The sequence below is a fragment of the Salvelinus sp. IW2-2015 genome, linkage group LG19 (genome assembly GCF_002910315.2).
Source record: "Salvelinus sp. IW2-2015 linkage group LG19, ASM291031v2, whole genome shotgun sequence".
In the NCBI taxonomy this organism is placed as follows: domain Eukaryota; kingdom Metazoa; phylum Chordata; class Actinopteri; order Salmoniformes; family Salmonidae; genus Salvelinus; species Salvelinus sp. IW2-2015.
The window spans coordinates 30,213,048-30,234,841 of NC_036859.1; the positions used below are offsets into that span (position 1 = coordinate 30,213,048).

Here is a 21,794-nt window from a genome sequence, read left to right on the forward strand (position 1 = left end):
TAGGTAAGGATCACCTTTGGCAGTGATTACAGCTGTTAGAGACTTARAGACCCAGAAGGACTAAGAGCAAGTCTCTAGGCTACTCTAAGCCTAGCGGTTAGAGCTTTGGGCCAGTAACTGAAAGGTTGCTAGATTGAAYCCCTGAGCTGACATGGTAAARAATCCGTCATTCTGGCCCTGAACAAGGCAGTTAACCCACTGTTCCTAGGCCGTCATTGTAAATAAGAATTTGTTCTTAATGTTCATAACTGACTTACCTAGTTAAATAAAAGGTAAAAATAGATAGTAAAACCTGCAAAAGACCTAATGTGAACATGGGGGAAAAAACGCACTACCCCCTCTGTGCCCAATAAAAWAAAAWAMAAGTTAGACATTTCTTAATGTGTAGATAAATACCGTTTAGTGCATATTGGGTTTTAGTCAACCTCTGGATAGTATTCATCTGAGCAAAATGATTGAAACCCAAAGGGAGTCACCATTGTAGGCTCTTATGAACTTATTTAGATACATTTCCACAAACTCACACCACCATGTTCTTCTTCTTGCGTTCAACGACAGTGCGTTTRGCCGCGCCACCATTTCTTCTTTCCACTTCCTTTTGCTCCATCATGGCCGTCGTTGGCCACAAAAACGTGGAACAGCATAAACACCCCCGGCCTAAGTAGTTCAGATGATATCCCACACAGAAGGACTACAACCCTCATTTGCACTCATCCACGAAATCACAAGCCATCTCGAAAATGAAATGTTAATGTCAGAACATTGCAACCCATACCCTTCGCCGCTAAACTGGCGGCTATTCCGCTTGTTGTAGCTAGTAGTAGCCAATGCTACCTGTGTCTCCGCGGGAACGTAAAATGAAAACRATGTTGCTACTTTAGGCAGATAAAGCCATCTCCTTATTTGCTGTGGCCATATATCTAAAGTAGCTTGTTTGAACGATTTTATCTGGTTGAGAAACACCGGATTTTCAGATTAAAGCGAAAATATACTCCTGAAAAGCTCTGTATAAAAGAGCGCGCCAAGAGACCATTGTGCTTAAAGCCAAGAGCAGACAAAGCTACACGTGTTTACTTAAAGTGTAGGACCGGTCACTTGAAGAGGGGGAACGTTTGAGATCGACTACATTGCAGTTAAGCTGCGCAGACACACACACTCTCTTTTAGACGTGGTTAATTGTTGAATCCGTGAGGGATTTAGACAAAATACGATAACGCTAGATTTCTACACATTTTTCTGAATATTCCACAATTGTGTGACCTGCTGAACACAGGACTGAACTAGATGCCGGTACTGTTTATATTTAGGTGCAGCAACAAGCAGTAGAAAATGTGAGGTACTGGCACTCGGTTCCGGTGAGCACCTGGTCAAGTCAAGCAGTGTACCTACTGGTCAAAGCGAAAACATACTTTATGATGGCTTACTGGCAAGTTATAATAACGGTTGCTTTAAAACAATTTGAAATAACATTCAAAACCGGCTAGTTTTATACATGAGGAACGAGAAATGAAGCTAAAAAACTGAGTTAACAATCAAGTCTACTGTGAAAGAACGCTGATAAACACAGCACAAATTAAACCTTGAACTTTTTAGAGGTCAGTTTAAAAGCCAGCATCTAATGATTACACCCCCAATGGATCAAAAAGGTCAAACTGACAACACCAGTGTTTGACATACATGTACATCATTTGCAATTTATTTGGCGTAAATGAACACTGATTTGCCATCGAACACATACAGGGGTGAAAATATATAACTCAATGCACAGATAATTAGTGAAGGCAAGGTCCTGGATGAAGTTTAAAAAAATCTGCTTTAAGATTCAAGACATGTATAACTCGCCTCTTTCCCTCGCCTGGGAATCAGCATCATAATCTACTTAATCTTCCAAACACTGTAGGACAAAAATAACACAGGTAAAGTAAAAATACAAAAGTGGGTTTGGTCTCTTAAATAAATTGATAGCGTGAATGAGAGAGGGGGAGTTCTCAGTCATCTAGGAAGTCTTCGTCCAGGTTGATGTCCGAGGTATCAATGTCGTCCAGCTCCATGTTGTCCAGGTCGTCTTCAAGTTCGTCCAGGACCTGGGGAAGTAAACACACAACGTTAACACCTGGCCCATAACACAGCTAATGGTACTGATATTGCAACAGGTTATGTTCATACATCTCGATTTCTTCTCACTGTGTAAAGCGCCTCACCTACTGAACATTTGTCTATTTCTAGGGAGGCTGTTGCCTACCTTGTCCTTCTGTGACTCAGATGAGCTGGGGCTTTCCTCCTCAGGTGCAACCTCAGGCTCTGCCTCCGAGGGGATCACGGCTGCAGCCACTACCGCCGCCAACACGGACGCCATCACGCCTGCAGCCGGCATGGTCTCCTCGCCGCTGTCTTCAGCCTGCTGGTGGACGCACACACACAGACATGAGCAGGACTCCACACACAGTACACACAAGGGGTGTGAGATCTGTTTTTTAGCATCTCCCCTGTTTCCATCTTTAATCCAGCCAACATGTGAGGGCTTCTCTAGATGTGAAACTCTACTCTTCCACTTCTAGGTCTGTGATATCAAAAACATATTGTCTGTGTAGAACTAGAACTACAAAGCCTTTAATCAAGTTGGCTACCAATTAGTCTTTGTAGTGGAGGTTTCTGAGAAGAATTAAGACTTACCAGTACCGGTGTAGCGAGGGAGAGTGGAGCTCCTTTGGGCTCGTAGCCCGTGGCCTCCTCTAGTATATTACGTTCTTCATTGGGCTGGAGAGAAGAGACACGAGGAATGGGTGTTGTGTGTCAACGATCAGACAAAGATAGCAATGGATGAAATAAGGATGGAGAGAGTGGACTACTTCTGTGATGCAAATATGCATCCATAACTATCTTTCAGCTTCGAGATGTGAACGTCAGATTATTCACATTTATTAGAGCTCCACCTCCAACCCCCACCACTCACCGTGATGAGAGGGTAGTCGGTGGCCGGCCGGGAGTTGCCCAGGCAGGTCTCACGGAGGAACTGCTCGGCCACGAACGACTCTTTCAGCCCGGGGAACAGGTTCTCATACTCAGTGGGGTCGGCCAGTGACTCAGCCGCCTTCTGGTTGACCTTGGCCAGGCTCTCCCTCCACAGCTTGACCACTCTGGACACCTGGCTGGGTAGGTAGGTGCGGGCCAGGAAGGCCGCCTCGGGCAGCCGGTTGGTCCGGATCAGCAGCTCCAGACAGTGGTCCAGTCTGAGGACAGACAGCCAGACACCAGTGTCAGAGAGAGGTCCAAAACACTCCTACTAATCACATGTTCTATCATAAAGAGTAGAGTTATGTACTTTCCAAGAGCTCATTGTTAACAGCTACAACAAGGAAGTCGGATGCCTCACTGACATGGATGAAGGAATAGCGCCGGTGACAGAAAGATTCCATTGGTAATACACTGAACAAAAAAACTAAACAAATATAAAGTGTTGGTCCCATGTTTTATGAGCTAAAATAAAAGATCCCAGAAATGTTCCATACACACACAAAGCTTATTTCTCTAAACTTTTGTGCACACATTTGTTTACATCCCTGTTAGTGAGCATTTCTCCGGTGTCAAGATAATACATCCACCTGACAGGTGTGGCATATCAAGAAGCTGATTAAACAGCATAATCATTACACAGGTGCACCTTGCGCAATAAAAGGCAAGTCTAAAATGTGCAGTTTTGTCATAGAACACAATGCCACAGATTTATTTTTAGGGAGCATGCAATTGGCATGCTGACTGCAGGGATGTCCACCAGAGAATTTAATGTTAATTTCTCTACCATAAGCAGCCTAAGCCGTTGTCTATCAACAATGACAAGCCACCAGGGTCTGACAACTTGGTACAATACAATGCTATTTTACAGTAAACAAATTGACAACAGACTTTCAGCACACTTATAGGGAAGGACATTCAACAAGCACAGCACTTCCACAAATGACTGATGATTGGCTAAGAGAAATTGATGATAAATTGTGACGGCTGTTTTGTTAGACTTCAGTGCGGCGTTTGACATTATCGACAATAGTCTGCTGCTGGAGTTTTAATGTTATTTAACCTTTATTTTACTAGGCAAGTCAGTTAAGAACAAATTCTTATTTACAATGACGGCCTACACTGGCAAAACCCGGACGATTCTGGGCCAATTGTGCACCGCCCTATGGGACTCCCAATCACAGCCTGGAATCGAACTAGGGTGTCTGTAGTGACACCTCTAGTACCGAGATGCAGTGCCTTAGACCGCTGTACCACTTGGGAGCCCAAGCCTCTCCAACATAATCTAGGTAAAATCAGGAATTCCCCAGGGCAACTGTCTAGGCCCATTACTTTTTTCAATCTTTACTAATGACATGCCACTGGCGTGTCTATGTATGTGGATGACTCAACACTATACTACATGTCAGCTACTAGAGCGACTGAAAGGACTGCAACACTTAACAAAGAGTTGCAATTAGTTTGAGTGGGTGGCAGGTAATAAGTTAGTCCTAAATATTTAGGATATTCAAATATTCATTCACTAAACCCTAAACCTCAACTAAATCTTGGAATAAATAAGGTGGAAATTGAACAAGTGGCGGAGACTAAACTGTTTGGAGTAACACTAGATTGTAAACATATTGATACAACAATAGCTATGATGGGGAGAAGTCTGTCCATAATAAAGAACTGCTCTACCTTCTTAACAGCACTATCAACAAGGCAGGTTCTACAGGCCCAAGTTGTCGCACCTGGACTAGGTTCAGTCGTGTGGTCAGGTGCCACAAAAAGGACTTAGAGAGCTAATAATAATAATAAGCATGTCAATCTCTCCTTGCTCAACGTGGACGAGAGATTGACTTAATCACTGCTTGTATTTATGTGAGGTATTGACATGTTGAATGCACCAAGCTGTCTGTTTGAACTACTGGCTCACAGCACAGACACCCATCATTACCCCACAAGATATACCACCAGAGGTCTCTTCACAGTCCCCAAATCCAGAACAGACTATTGGAGGCGCACAGTACTACAAAGAGCCATGACTACATGGAACTCTATTTCACATCAAGTAACTGATGCAAGCAATAAAATTATATTTAAAAAACAGATACAAAAAACACCTTATAGAACAGCGGGGACTGTGAAGCAACACAAACAAAGGCACAGACATGTATACACACACACACAATAACATACACACTATACACACACGTACACATTGATTTAGTACTGTAGATCTGTGGTAGTGGTGGAGTAGGGTTCTGAGGGCACACAGCGTGTTGTGAAATGTATTGTAATGTATATTATCTATGCATAGTCACTTCACTCCCACCTAAATGTACAGATTACCTCAACTAACCTGTACCCCTGCACACTGACTCGGTACCGGTGACCCTGTATATAGCCTCGTTATTCTTATTGTGTTACTTTTTATTTTAGTCAACTTGGTAAATATAACTTTTCTTAACCCATCTTCAACTGCACTGTTGGTTAAGGGCTTGTAAGTAGGCATTTCACAGTAAAGTCTACACTTGTTGTATTCGGGCATGTGACAAATAACGTTTGATTTGATGTTGTAAATTTTATAAACTGCCTTCATTTTGCTGGACCCCAGGAAGAGTAGCTGCAATGGGAATCCTAAATAAATACAACATTGTTTTAGAGAATTTGGCAGTATGTCCAACCGGCCTCACAACCGCAGACCAGGTGTTACCCCGCCACCCCAGGACCTCCACATCCGGCTTCTTCACCTGTGGGATCATCTGTGGGGGGAGGGGTGATGAGGAGCATTTCTGTCTGTAATAAAGCCCTTTTGTTGGGAAAAACTCATTCTGATTGGCTGGGCCTGGCTCCACAGTAGGTAGGCCTATGCCCTCCAAGTCCCACCCATGGCTGCACCCCTGCCCAGTCATGTGAAATCCATAGAGCCTAATGAATTTATTTCAATTAACTTAATTCCTTATATGAACTGTAACTCAGTAAAAACGTTGAAATTGTTGCATGTTGCGTTTATATTTTTGTTCAATGTAAATCACATGATGTGCTCCATCCACCTGCCTGTTCCCCTCTTCTGTACTCACTTCCCCTGCAGGAAGTAGGTCATGAATGCCACGTTGTTCTTGCCGTCCCGCTCGGCGCCCTCGGCCAGCTTGCCCACCATGGCGGCGTTGCCCGAGGCGGTGGCCAGCAGCAGCAGGCCGCCGTAGTCCTGGGCGTGATGAAGGCACTCCTGGGCCAGGCTAAACTGGCACTTACTGATGGCCAGCTCTGCCAGCTGCTTCCACTTCTGCTCCGACTGCCACCAGAGAAAACAACGGTTCTAATGTTAAACGTTTACATTCACGTTATACAGTACTGTCAGTTAGACGGATATCGTACGAAGTTGAATCCTCACTTCAAGCTAAAACAATTACATAGTTAAGCATCGTTTAGTGCAGCTTAGCTGAAGGACGGTTAATTAATTGAATTTAACAATTTGACTACAAAGTCCATTCAGATCTAAATCAGATGTTGACTAAATAGATTTAAACCGAGAAGATAGTCTTCAGTATTGAATAACTAATTGTAGAATGACTGACATACATTCATCTTTAGTCTTTGAACTCTTGTAGTGTGTGTGCAGTGGTCTCTCCATTGCCTATTGTACTGTTGGTCTCACCTCTGCCTCCACAGCCAGCTGATAGGCGATCTTCAGCTCCCCCAGCTGCAGAGCAAGCTCAAACCTGTGCTCCGAGTCTGATGACACGGCCAGAGCCTGCTGCTTAAAGCCCTGGATGACCAACAAGAACATATCAGTAAACATTGTAACATTTCACGCAAAGACACACAGTCAGTTCACAACATACAACAGCAGCCACATACAATTTTTGTTTTGAAATGGAGAGTCCAGAAATGCTAGCATCCCATAGTCTAGCTAGAATTCCCGTTGCACCCCGGCTCCACCATAGATTCAAAATACTACATTTTACTTCATCTATTCGCCTCACTTCCTCTGTGAACAGGAAGTTTCTGACCTGTTTCTCCAGGAAGTGTGCTACACGGGTCCTCTGCTCCTTGGGGATGGTGGGCAGCACTTTGTCGGCCATGCCAAAGTCCCGGCGCATCACAGCTGTCTGGTACTCCAGCACAGACACCAGTAGGGAGTAGCTGACGATGTTCAGCTCCTTGTCGCCCAGGTACAGGCGGTCGTCCTTGGGGATGTAGCCCAGGAGGTACATGGTCCTACGGATGGAGCAGATAGACAATGTGTAATAGGGATTTAAAAGGAAACTGATCACACTTTGAGCTGGCGTTCTAGGGCTAGTTTCCAATGCACAGATAAAGCCTAGTTGTAGACTAAAAAGCATGCTGAATGAAGGAAGATCTTTTCATAGGAAGATCTTTTTAGTCCAGGACTAGGCTTAACGTGTAACTGACAGCGTTTTAGCAACGTGAAATCTGATACAAATCTGTTCATATACACCCCAAGGAAGAATATGACGCCCTCTTATTATTGTACATTTTCTGAGCACTTTCATAGAATGTTTGGGAATGACGTAGAGTAAGGCATTTGTGAAAATTCTACAATAATATATAGTGAGAAAGCGTCCATGCGTTTGGACAATTAATAGACACCGCAGTAAATAAAACCTAATAAAGATGTCGGCCCTGTCCTGGACCAGACTCTACATAGACCGGTGCGCCATAGACAATCAGAACTACAGTAGGCGTGTATGCAAATAAGACATATGGGCCTGCCATCACTCACTTTCAACTGGACTGTGTTTACAGGCAGTAGGGCCTGCCATCACTCACTTTCAACTGGACTGTGTGTTTACAGGCAGTAGCAACAGTGCGTCTTTAGATCATTAAAAAGCATTCGCACAAGACCTGAATGGGTTTCTGCAGTAATGTAAATACCACAGGAGTCCTCTTATATTTGGGAACTTTACAGTCCTATTGATCAAACCACCATGAACAGGTAGGCGCTCTTCCTCCCTAAAATCAACAACAAAAGTTAGCCAGAGCCAGATGAGCTCAAATCTAGAGTGACAAACCCTCTTCTTCAGCTTAAAGTTGGCCGTCAAAATTGCACTGATAAACGATGGGGAAAAGTAGCTTGCTCGCCCTTCTGCAGCTTGCCTGCCAATGCATGCTTGTCCCAACCCACATTTTGACAATTGAATGGGAACTGCCTGCCTGCCCATTTGATCAATGCCAAATACATTTGATTGACAACTAAGAGATATTCATTCTGTGGAGAAAAGATGTTCAAGTTCAGCATAGCTAGCAAAGCAATTCACATTTCTTGCTAGCTAACCAAATGACACCTGCATCTTTAGCTGTAGCCCCCGAAAAACGGCGAGGGGAAAAAGTCAGTCACTCACCCACTTGTCCAATGACATGACATCCTCCCAGCAGCTAGCTAACTAACGTTGGGCTCTGTATTTTTAGCTTGCTAATAGCTTCCTAAATAAATAAGTAGCCTATTAGCCATGTTATGACTGACTTGTGATCATTGTCCTTGCTAGTTTGATTATATTGACATTCCCAGCCTAGTTACATAGTTTCAGTTTCAAGTAATTGAAACTGAAACAGTGCATCCCGAGTGGGTGGAGGCAGCAAACAATGTACCAGGCCATCTGTGATTTATAACCTGATAGCAATCTTTTTTTGGTCTACCAAGAAATGTATTGGTGAATTATATTAATCATGTTCTGAACAACATCCATCTATTCTGCCAACAATGTCTTACTGTACGTCTTGGAAGTTTTTGTTGGTTTTGTAGCATAAACTGTGAATTTGATATTTTTGACTGATATGACTGTCTGTTTGATATCTGCAAAGTAGTTAAAACGCTGTCAGTTCCACTTTAATCTCTGTCCAGAACAAAAAAAATACACTTAGGAGGTTGTTGAGTAAGTTAGTGGGGTTCCCATCTCACCCTATTTATTCAGTTCAGTTATTTGTTGGATAGTCTTGTTGTAGAATGAATGTCAATGTAGCCCAAGCACATCTGCTGCTTTCAACACAAAAGGACTTGACTGATTCAAATGTTGCCCTAAAGAGGACACTAGTGGGGACTTTTGGCTTTACATTAGCTGACATAACACAAACATTTAGCCTATTTAGCAAATTTACAGAGGTTATTGTTTCTGGTCTTATACCCCCAACACTAGTGCTTACACAGCCAGCAAGACTGGGGTCGCACTCAAAGCAACAGCAGTACTGAGCTCCACTTATTCTTCAACTCCAGTCTCTTACTCCTGGATCGTATTCACTATGAACCAAACAGAAGCAAACAGAGAGGGACCTACCTCAATTTGTCCAATAAGAAATATTTGTTTTTGTTTTCTGTTGCAAAACGTATTGCTACGCTGTGCTCCAATAAATATAACCCTGGTTCGCCGTACCTGTCCAGGTGAGCGATGGTGACAATCTCTCCCCCCACAAAGTAGTTGAGTCTGTTGACAGAGCTGGTGTAGATGAAGCAGTCTCCCACCCATAGGCCTGTCTTCACCACCTCCTGGATCTCCCCCTGGACCTGGAGGATCAAAACAGACACAAAATGGCCGACAGATTAGGGAGGAGGAAGGGGGGTGTGGGTGTTCACTGGTGTTCTGTTGTCGAGGGCACCAGAGTATTTGCCTGTCACACACACACACCTCAAAGGCGTCTTCGATGCCATCCTCGGTCACTCCCTCATTGTTCTCTTGGGAGGCGGCTACTTTCTCTGACAGGTAGCGCAGGATGAAGAAGGAATCCTCTGTGGCTATACACACCAACTCCCCTGAGTCTGACCAGAAGATCTACAAACAGAGAGAGAGGAGGATGCAGTGTTATCTCATGCTTCGCTTACAGTCCTGATGTCATGATGATGAAAACGTTAATGTCATATGCACATTTCTATCAATACGGTACTGGGTAGAAAAGCAAACATTCACCGAAACAGACCCTTGTACATGCTAGGATGCTCCTGTACATATCTATATTCTGATAAAGATGCTATTTTCTCTACAGTACTCACATGTTTGGGCTGGATCTCGATGCGGCGGACCAGCTCTGTGTTTTCCCAGTCATAGAAGGCCAGACCGTTCACTGACCTGACGCCTAGCAAAAAGCCTCCATAGATACCTGCAGGGAAATTTATATCAGGGTCATATTCATTGGGCACCAGTTGGAAGAAAACATACTGAAACGCATATGGACTACCTGGATTTGTCCAATAAGAACGTTCATTTCATTTTCTGTTGTAAAACATTTTTCCATTACCTGCCGTGTTCCATCAAAACTGTCATAACAATTTGTTTGCAGTGTCTTTGTTCACACAACTAACTACATGGGCCTGCCTTCTTCCACTTACCTTCAGCACCAAAGTCTGGCTTGAAAGACTTCTTCTCCTTGAAGTTCTTGAAGATTTTGACCACACTGTTGCTTTCCCTGATGGCATACCTATGACAAGACAGACCATGGACATTTGTGAGTGACAGAAAGTAATCATCCATTCTGGGAAAAAATACCATATACCATACCATAAAATACCATCACATACCATAAAAACTTTGATTGGTTATTTAATTAAATTATATAAAGCTAAATCCCAATTGCTGTGAATGAATTGTAGGGGTCTGTGTGATGGACTCACTCGGAGGAGTCGTGTGCCCAGACAAACTCCTGCGCTGAGCCGAAGCTCTTGTTCCTCAGGGCCATGGCAGTGTAGATGATGTACTCTCCGTCTCCACACACCACAACAAACCTGACAACACAAACAACAATGCATATGGATTAAAGATATAAATATAAAACATCCAGATTTTCAACAGACTTTGAAGTTGAGGTGTGTTTGGAGAAAGAGCCATTTATTTCTGGAGATGTGGAACACGTTTTAAAGTATGTGTGTGTGTGTGTGGGGGGGGGTCCACATGTTTTCTAACAAATTCGTTTTTTGATATAACATTTGAAAACAGCTTTGCCTTTAAAGGTGTGGCACACAAATATGCAGTTGTTGTGCAAGACATTTGGATAGATTCACTGAATTAGCTGACACGGGAGTCCAATGCAGTGCGGACTGACCTTCCGTTGGGGTTGTGCTGGATGGTCTGGGGGTAGATCTCACAGCTGCCCATGTCTTTGACGGCCAGCGGCAGCCTCTCTCCATCCTTGATCTCCGTGTCGCCCATGGCCTTCAGGTTTGCCTGCTGCACCTCCGAGTGCTTGGCCCAGATGATCTTCCCACTGGTGTCCATGGACATGGCTGGCTCCTCACGCCCCAGCTACAGATCACAGGAGAGGATGGAATAAAGTACCAAGGCTTTCAGGAGGTGCAGAGGAGATGTCACTGAGTAGTTGTTTCAACATTGAAAGGTAGTTAAAGAGTACGTGTGCAATGTGTACAAACAGAAATTCTATCAACCTCACAGTGGAAACCCATCAGTGTGAAAAAAATAAAAATTATCTTGAGTTTTGACTCTTATGCACAAATATATAGTCATTGACGTTTCTATTGAACACCTTGATGATGATGCTGCCTTCGTCGTAGCCCAGCGCCACGTTGTTGGAGCCTCTCAGGCCACACACACACCACACGCGCTCCATGCCGTAGTTCAGCGTGCTCTCCAGACGGTACGTACTCGAGTGCCAGATACGCACAGTGCCTAAGGAACCAGAGAATGGATTTTAAAAAACATTTTTGGGACTTGTGTGCATGTTTTTGTGTGGTTTTATTTAACGTTTGTATTTTTCAATATGTAAAATCATCCAGAGTGGAGCAAATAGATCTGCTCACCAACAACAGAAGAAGTACTTTCAGAGGATCAGAATATGATAGAGTGTATAAGGAATTTCCTCACCGTCCTCTGAGCCTGTGATGATGATAGGCAGCTCTGGGTGAAAGCTGACACACGACACATTCTGGGCATGGCCCTCCAGGGTCTGCACACACGTCTTGTTCTGATTGGAGGAAATAAAGAGAGAGAGAGTGATCCTCTGCTACAAACATCTATAATACAACTTTTTTCTTGGTGAGAGACAAGGGGATGAGAACGGCAGCAAGACTAAAATAGTCATGCGCACACACACAGTCCACTAACCCCGCCTCCATTGAGTAGGTGAGGCACAGGACAGCACTCACCCTTAGTAACACAGTAGTGAATGGATGCTTTGCATGGTGTCTTACTGCATTTACTACTGACAGAGTTACACAGAATTTGGCCATGCTCATCTACATATCAATCTGAATCTACTACAGTAGAAGGTAATTTCACTGCTTGTTAAGATCTGGAAGTGGCTACCTTGTTTCATCCCACCGCTGTCTTACCTGGTAGTCCCAAATCTTGACCAGACGGTCATCAGCACCTGATATGAGGTACGGCTTGTCCCCTCCGCTGTAGTAGTCAATGCAGTTGACTCCTTTCTCATGGCCCTCAAGGGTGAAGTTAGGAGAGGAGGAGCCCAGCTGCCACACCTGGGATAAGACAGACCATGTGTCAGAAAAAAACACTCACAAACATCGAAACTCTATGGTTGTTGTAAGCACACGACTTTTGTTAGGCAGTCATCACACACACACACACACACACACACACACACACACACACACACACACACACACACACACACACACACACACACACACCACCACTGTCTGGTGTTACCTTGATGGTTCTGTCCAGAGAAGCGCTGGCAAACTGGTTGTTGTCTTTAGGGTTGATGACGATCTGCATGACGTAGTGGGTGTGGCCCTCAAACACCTGACTGCAAGACCACTTCTTCTCCCAGTCCCACAGCTTGATTAGCATGTCGTCTGGACACACACAGGATGTAACAGTCACTTAATATCATACTTGTGTGACAGAGAATGAGTTCATGCATTTGACACAAGTATAAAAAGACGGTAGTCAAAAGAAAAAAGAAGAGTTACTGATTGCGTACCACTGCTTGTGAGGATGTAGGGCTGGGTGGGATGCACGGCGATACAGCGGATGTAGTCAGAGTGGGCCTCAAACATGTGGACCCTCTCCAGGGTGTTGTAGTTGAACACACGGATCTGCATGTCATCCTACAGAGAGAAAGGAGGAAAGACATTGCAAATGCAGTGAGCGAGTAGTCTCCATTCTACAAGTCCACACAAAGTGGTGGAAGATAAGATAGACCATCAGAAGGTCTCTTTTCTCATTAGATGCTTGTCCTGAATGTTAAATTAGCATCACTCACCGCGCCGGTTATGACCCAGTTCTTCCTGGCTACAAACTTCGATGCTCTCACTGGAAGGTCACACACTTCGAAGGTCTTCACCAAGGTCTGGATTGGAGATATTTACAAATCATACATTTTAATTGCATATAAGTTTCGCTTCGAGTTGTTTATCTCCATGGTGCAAGTACTCAACATCAAACTGGAACAGTGTGTATTTGTTTACCTGTGTTTCGTGGTTCCAGACACAGACACTACCATTGTACAGGCTGGCCAGCATCCACGGCTCGGTCGGGTGGAGGTCCACGCTCTTCACGCGGTCTGACCGGGCTGTCAGCTTCCGCTTGATGTCCAGCCTGAGAGGCTGTGAGACAGATGAGATGCTGTCAAGTCAATCCAAATAAACTGACAGAGCAGTGCACAGTGTACTGATCTGGGGTGTAATCATTAGTCCAAACAGTTGCAATTTGCAACGAAAAACTAAAGTCTATATTGGACAAATTCAGGTAGGCCCCTCCACGTTTCATTCCGTTTGCTTCTGTTAAAGAAACGTTTTGCAACAGAACCGGCTTAATGAATAAACCCCAGATTGCAGATCATAGCTAGTTTGCTAGCTAACGTTAGCTAATGGTGATATAACTTTAGCGGGTACACAATTACTAATCCTTCCAAAATCCCCAAAAATGTAAACACAGCACAGTAGCTAGCAATGCAGCTACCGTACCATCAAAATATTTTACATGCAAAATGTAGAAAGATAGCTAGCTAGATAAATATTGACTACAATATTGGATATTGATTACAGCATTGTTGGGTTTAGAGCTTGTAAAAAGGGCATTTCACTGTAATTATGCATGTGACATTAAACTTGTAACTGCTCACGCGTAACGGTAGTAGGGAAATGTGATATGTACTGTAGCTAGCTAACGTTAACTAGCTTAATTAACTAGCTACGAGGACAAGAGCATCATTGCCAAAGGATAGCTAGCCTAAGCCACAAGACTCCTGAACAGCTAATCAAATGGCTACCCATTTGTACGCTGCTACTACTCTGATTATTATTCATGCATAGTCACTTTACCTCTACCTACATGTACAGTACCAGTTTAAAAAGTTGACACACCTAATCATTCAAAAGTTTCTTTATTTTTACTATTTTCAACATTGTAGAATAGTGAAGAAGTCAACACTATGAAATAACACATGTGGAATCATGTAGTAACCATTTAAACAAATCAAAATATATTTTATATTTGACATTCTTCAAAGTAGCCGGCCTTTGCCTTGATGACAGCTTTGCACACTCTAGGCATTCTCTCAACCAGCTTCATGAGATAGTCACCTGGAATGCATTTAAATTAACAGGTGTGCCTTGTTAAAAGTTAATTTGTGGAATTTCTTTCCTTCTTTTAATGTGTTTGAGCCAATCAGTTGTGTTTGAGCCAATCAGTTGTGCGGCGACAAGGTAGGGGTGTATACAGAAAGCCCTATTTGGTAAAAGACCAAGTCCATATTATGGCAAGAACAGCTCAAATAAGCAAATTGAAACTTTGAAAGTTTCTTCAAGTGCAGTCGCAAAAACCATCAAGAGCTATGATGAAACTCTCTCATGAGGACCACCACAGGAAAGAAAGACCCAGAGTTACCTCTGCTGCAGAGGATAAGTTCATTAGAGTTAACTGCACCTCAGATTGCAGCCCAAATAAATGCGTCACAGAGTTCAAGTAGCAGACACATCTCAACATCAACTGTTCAGAGGAGACTGCGTGAATCAGGCCTTCATGGTCGAATTGCAGCAAAGAACCCACTACTATAGGACACTAATAAGAAGAAGAGACTTGCTTGGGCCAAGAAATACAAGCAATGGCCATTAGAGCGGTGGAAATCTGTCCTTTGGTCTAATGAGTCCAAATTTTAGATTTTTGGTTCCAACCGCTGTGTCTTTGTGAGATGCAGAGTAGGTGAACGGATGATCTCATGGAGGAGTTGTGACGGTGCTTTGCCGGTTACAGTATCGTTGATTTATTTAGAATTCAAGGCACACTTATCCAGCATAGCTACCTCAGCATTCTGCAGCGATGTGCCATCCCATCTGGTTTGCGCTTAGTGTGACTATCATTTGTTTTTCAACAGGACAATGACCCAACACACCTCCAGGGGTGTAAGGACTATTTGACCAAGAAGGAGAGTAATGGAGTGCTGCATCAGATGACCTGGCCTCCACAATCACCCGACCTCAACCCAATTGAGATGGTTTGGGATGAGTTGGACCGCAGAGTGAAGGAAAAGCAGCCAACAAGTGTTCAGCATATGTGGGAACTCCTTCAAGACTGTTGGAAAACCATTCCAGGTGAAGATGGTTGAGAGAATCCCAAGAGTGTGCCAAGCTGTCATCAAGGCAAAATATAAAATATATTTTGATTTGTTCAACACTTTCTTAGTAACTACATAATTCCATAGATGTGTTATTTCATAGTTTTGATGTCTTCACTATTACTCTACAATGTAGAAAATAGTAAAAATAAAAACCCTTGAATGAGTAGGTGTGTCCAAACTTTTGACTGCCACTGTAAATTATATCCAGCTCAGGGCTCCAGCTATGCATTTGGTTTGCTAACTTGCTAGCTAAGTGGCTATCTTGCAAGATCAAGCTTCTTGGTTACATCAGAGACAATCAATCCCCTCTTGGATCAATATCCCTAAATTAGTTTTGTGCATCAAAAAAGTATTAGTATTATTTCATTGTTATTCTTTACGTTTGGACAGTAATAGCACCTTGTGTGTGCACTGCCAGTAATACCTGTATGTCCTGGTAAGGTACAGGAACGGTATGAGGGTATTCAAATCTGGATACAGCCCAACCCTAGTAAATAGTACATCTGTTGATGCTCATCAAATGACTTGTATGATCAAAATTAGCGTGGAGTCAAATATACAGTAGGTCAGTAGCAGAGAACAGATAATGGAGTTAAAGAGGCAAGATGTTCATTATCTTGACTGGTACTGTACCCCCGCACATTGACTCTGTACCGGTACCCCCTGTATATAGCCTCGCTACAGTTATTTTATTGTTGCTCCTTAATTACAGTTGAAGTCGGAAGTTTACATACACTTAGGTTGGAGTCATTAAAACTTGTTTTTCAACCGCTCCACAAATTTCTTGTTAAATCAAACTATAGTCACTTATAATTCACTGTATCACAATTCCAGTGGGTCAGAAGTTTACATACACTAACTTGACTGTGCCTTTACTGTGCCTTTAAACAGATTGGAAAATTCCAGAAAATTATGTCATGGCTTTAGAAGCTTCTGATAGGCTAATTGACATAATTTGAGTCAATCGGAGGTGTATCGATGGATGTATTTCAAGGCCTACCTTCAAACTCAGTGCCTCTTTGCTTGACATCATGGGAAAATCAAAAGAAATCAGCAAAGACTTCAGAAAAAGAATTGGAGACCTCCACAAGTCTGGTTCTTCCTTGGGGGCAATTTCCAAACGCCTGAAGGTACCATGTTCATCTATACAAACAATAGTACGCAAGTATAAACACCATGGGACCACGCAGCCGTCATACCGCTCAGGAAGGAGACGCGTTCTGTCTCCTAGAGACGAGTGTACTTTGGTGCAAAAAGTGCAAATCAATCCCAGAACAACAACAAAGGACCTTGTGAAGATGCTGGAGGAAACAGGTACAAAAGTATCTATATCCACAGTAAAACAAGTCCTATATCGACATAACCTGAAATGCCGCTCAGCAAGGAAGAAGCCACTGCTCCAAAACCGCCATAAAAAAGCAAGACTACGGTTTGCAACTGCACATGGGGACAAAGATCGTACTTTTTGGAGAAATGTCCTCTGGTCTGATGAAACAAAAATAGAACTGTTTGGCCATGATGACCATCATTATGTTTGGAGGAAAAAGGGGGAGGCTTGCAAGCCGAAGAACACCATCCCAACCGTGAAGCACGGAGGTGGCAGCATCATGTTGTGGGGTTGCTTTGCTGCAGGAGGGACTGGTGCACTTCACAAAATAGATGGCATCATGAGGTGGTGAAATTATGTGGATATATTGAAGCAACACCTCAAGACATCAGTCAGGAAGTTAAAGCTTGGTCGCAAATGGGTCTTCCAAATGGACAATGACCCCAAGCATACTTCCAAAGATGTGGCAAAATGGCTTAAGTACAACAAAGTCAAGGTATTGGAGTGGCCATCACAAAGCCCTGACCTCAATCCCATAGAAAATTTGTGGGCAGAACTGAAAAAGCACGTGCGAGCAAGGAGGCCTTACAAACCTGACTCAGTTACACCAGCTCTGTCAGGAGGAATGGGCCAAAATTCACCCAACTTATTGTGGGAAGCTTGTGGAGGGCTACCCGAAATGTTTGACCCAAGTTAAACAATTTAAAGGCAATGCTACCAAATACTAATTGAATGCATGTCAACTTCTGACCCACTGGGAATGTGATGAAAGAAATAAAAGTTGAAATAAATCACTCTCTACTATTATTCTGACTAGAGGTCGACCGATTATGATTTTTCAATGCCGATACCGATTATTGGAGGACCAAAAAAAAAAAAAAAAAAAGCAGATGCCGATTAATCAGCCGATTTATATATATATATATTTGTAATAATGACAATTACATCAATACTGAATGAACAATGAACACTTTTATATTAACTTAATATAATACATAAATAAAATCAATTTAGTCTCAACTAAATAATGAAACATGTTCAATTTGGTTTAAATAATGCAAAAACAAAGTGTTGGAGAAGAAAGTAAAAGTGCAATATGTGCCATGTAAAAAAGCTAACGTTTAAGTTACTTGCTCAGAACATGAGAACATTTGAAAGCTGGTGGTTCCTTTTAACATGAGTCTTCAATATTCCCAGGTAAAAAGTTTTAGGTTGTAGTTATTATAGGAATTATAGGACTATTTCTCTCTATACGATTTGTATTTCATATACCTTTGACTATTGGATGTTCTTATAGGCACTTTAGTATTGCCAGCTTCCATCCCTCTCCTCGCCGCTATCTGGGCTCGAACCAGGAACACATCGACAACAGCCACCCTCGAAGCAGCGTTACCCATGCAGAGCAAGGGGAACAACTACTCCAAGTCTCAGAGTGAGTGACTTTGAAACGCTATTAGCGTGCACCCCGCTAACTAGCTAGCCATTTCACATCGGTTACAGCAGCCTAATCTCGGGAGTTGATAGGCTTGAAGTCATAAACAGCGCAATTCTTGAAGCATTGCGAAGAGCTGCTGGCAAAAACGCACAAAAGTGCTGTTTGAATGAATGCTTACGAGCCTGCTGGTGCCTACCATCGCTCAGTCAGACTGCTCTATCAAATCMTAGACTTAATTATAACATAATAACACACAGAAATACGAGCCTTAGGTCATTAATATGGTCGAATCCGGAAACTATCATCTCGAAAACAAAACGTTTATTCTTTCAGTGAAATACGGAACCGTTCCGTATTTTATCTAACGGGTGGCATCCATAAGTCTAAATATTCCTGTTACATTGCACAACCTTCAATGTTATGTCATAATTACGTAAAATTCTGGCAAATTAGTTCGCAATGAGACAGACGGCCCAAACTGTTGCATATACTCTGACTCTGCGTGCAATGAACGCAAGAGAAGTGACACAATTTCACCTGGTTAATATTGCCTGCTAAGCTGGATTTCTTTTAGCTAAATATGCAGGTTTAAAAATATATACTTCTGTGTATTGATTTTAAGAAAGGCATTGATGTTTATGGTTAGGTACACGTTGGAGCAACGACAGTCCTTTTTCGCGAATGAGCACTGCATCGATTATATGCAACGCAGGACACGCTAGATAAACTAGTAATATCATCAACCATGTGTAGTTAACTAGTGATTATGATTGATTGATTGTTTTTTTATAAGATAAGTTTAATGCTAGCTAGCAACTTACCTTAGCTTCTTACTGCATTCGCGTAACAGGCGGGCTCCTCGTGAGGCAGGTGGTTAGAGCGTTGGACTAGTTAACCATAAGGTTGCAAGATTGAATTCCTGAGCTGACAAGGTAAAAATCTGTCATTCTGCCGCTGAACAAGGCAGTTAACCCACCGTTCCTAGGCCGTCATTGAAAATAAAAAATCTGTTCTTAACTGACTTGCCTAGTTAAATAAAGGTGTAAAAAAAAAAAAATGAATCGGCAAAATCGGCGCCCAAAATTACCGATTTCCGATAGTAATGAAAACTTGAAATCGGCCCTAATTAAAATCGGCCATTCTGATTAATCGGTCAACCTCTACATTCGACTTCAACTGTATTTGTTATTTTCCTTCTTTTTTTATAGCATTTTTACTTTTTATTTTTGTAAATACTTTCTTGACACTTATTTTTCTTTAAACTGCATTGTTGAGACAGGCTAGCCACTTTGCTGATCCTTAACACTGGGGCCCCACAAGGGTGAGTGCTCAGCCCCTTCCTGTACTCCCTGTTCACCCATGACTGCGTGGGCATGCACGCCTCCAACTCAATCATCAAGTTTGCAGACGACACAACAGTAGTGGGCTTGATTACCAACAACGACAAGACAGCCTATAAGGTGAGGGTACTCGGAGTGTGATGTCAGGAAAACAACCTCTCACTCAACGTCAACAAAACAAAAGGAGATGATCATGGACTTCAGGAAACAGCAGGGGGAGCACCCCCCTATCGACATTGACGGGACAGCAGTGCAGAAGGTGGAAAGTTAAGTTCTTCGGCACACACAAACTGAAATGGTCCATCCACACAGACAGTGTGGTGAAGAAGACGCAACAGCGCCTCTTCAACCTCAGGTGACTGAAGAAATTTGGCTTGTCACCTAAAACATTCACAAACTTTTACAGATGCACAATTGAGAGCAGCCTGTCGGGCTGTATCACCGCTTGGTACAGCCACTGCACTGCCCACAACCGCAAGGCTCTCCAGAGGGTGGTGCGGTCTGCACAACGCATCACCAGGGGCAAACTACCTGCCCTCCAGGACACCTACAGCACCCGATGTCACAGGAAGGCCAAAATGATCATCAAGGATGACAACCACTCGAGCCAAGGCCTGTTCACCCCGCTACAATCCAGAAGGCGAGGTCAGTACAGGTGCATGAAAGCTGAGACCGAGACTGAACAACAGCTTCCATCTCAAGGCCATGAGACTGTTAAACAGCCATCACTAACACAGAGAGGCTGCTGTCTACACACAGACTTGAAATCATTGGCCACTTTAATAAATGGATTACTAGTCACTTTAATAATGCCACTAATAATGTTTACATATCTTGCATCACTCATCTCATATGTATATACTGTATTTTATACCATCTATTGCATCTTGCCTATGCCGCTCTGTCATTGCTCATCCATATATTCATAAGTATATATTCTTATTCCATTCCCTTAGATTTGTGTGTATTAGGTAGTTGTTGTGGAATTGTTAGATTACATGTTGGGACTAGAAGCACAATCATTTCCCTACACTCGGAATAACATCTGCTAACCATGTGTATGTGAAAAATAAAATGTTATTTGATTTTTGGTTAAGGGCTTGTAAGTAAGCATTTAGAGGGTTGGACTAGTAACCGAAAGGTTGCAAGATCGAATCCCCGAGCTGACAAGGTAAAAATCTGTCGTTCTGCCCCTGAACAAGGCAGTTAACCCACTGTTCCTAGGCCGTCATTGAAAATAATAATTAGTTTTTAACTGACTTACCTAGTTAAATAAAAGGTCAAAAAAATAAATAAATGTCACTGTAAGGTGAAATACCTTCTGTATTCAGAGCATGTGACAAATACAATTTGATTTGACTTGATTATCCTTACTACTTAGCTAGCAAGTGTTGGGTAGCTATCATCATTCCCAAAATATAATAATGCATTGGAATAGTTTAGACACAAGGGCGAACAGTACTACCGCACCTGCTGTCTCGACCTCTGAATGTTCGGCCATGAAAAGCCAACTGACATTTACTCCTGATATACAGACCTGTTGCGCCCTCTACAACCAATGTGATTATTATTATTTGACACTGCTGGTCATCTATGAACACCATGTACTCTTATAATCTCCACCCGGTATAGCCAGAAGAGGACAGGCCACCCCTCAAAGCCTGGTTCCTCTCCAAGTTTCTTCCTAGGTTCCTCCCTTTCTAGGGAGTTTTTCCTACCCACCGTGCTTCTACATCTGCATTGCTTGCTGTTTTGTGTTTTAGGCTGGGTTTATGTATAGCACTCTGACATCTGCTGATGTAAAAATGGCTTTATAAATACATTTGACTGACTAACGTTAGTAGGTGGACAAATTGTGAGCTAACTGACTAGCAACAGGCCTAGCTTGTTTAGCTAGCTATCGTTACCCTTAGCTAGCCTTAGTTAGCATGGCTAGCTTGTCTCAATCACTACCGTACCGTCTTTTCCTGACATAAACTGGTCACATGTCACCAAACATTACAATTCAGACTACGGAATACATAACGTTCAACATCGAATGTAAACTTGTCTCACCATGTTTTAATCCTGGATTGTCTCTCTTTATGTGAATGAATTACGAATAATTACACTCGGTGCTGCGTTTTCTGTGGACGGACTGTCGAGTAGT

At 42.8% G+C, this 21,794-nt stretch overlaps 1 protein-coding gene across 2 annotated transcripts; it reads right to left on the reverse strand.

The window, feature by feature from the left end:
• Positions 1-1,665: 1,665 nt before the first annotated feature.
• On the reverse strand, positions 1,666-21,794 carry copb2 (COPI coat complex subunit beta 2). Of its 2 annotated transcripts, none has more exons than XM_024009615.2 (21): positions 21,701-21,794; positions 13,394-13,531; positions 13,189-13,275; positions 12,907-13,033; positions 12,630-12,778; positions 12,293-12,439; positions 11,826-11,925; positions 11,488-11,630; positions 11,050-11,249; positions 10,622-10,732; positions 10,340-10,428; positions 10,004-10,110; positions 9,642-9,785; positions 9,390-9,520; positions 7,011-7,218; positions 6,656-6,766; positions 6,078-6,292; positions 2,954-3,230; positions 2,674-2,757; positions 2,243-2,398; positions 1,666-2,084 (listed from the first exon to the last, which is right to left on the reverse strand). In XM_024009615.2, the coding sequence occupies exons 1-21, from the start codon at positions 21,701-21,703 to the stop codon at positions 1,989-1,991; spliced, it is 2,823 nt and encodes a 940-aa protein (XP_023865383.1). In that variant the 5' UTR covers positions 21,704-21,794; the 3' UTR covers positions 1,666-1,988. The 2 variants fall into 2 exon arrangements, with proteins under 2 accessions (XP_023865383.1, XP_023865382.1); XM_024009614.2 differs by having other exon boundaries at positions 2,243-2,401.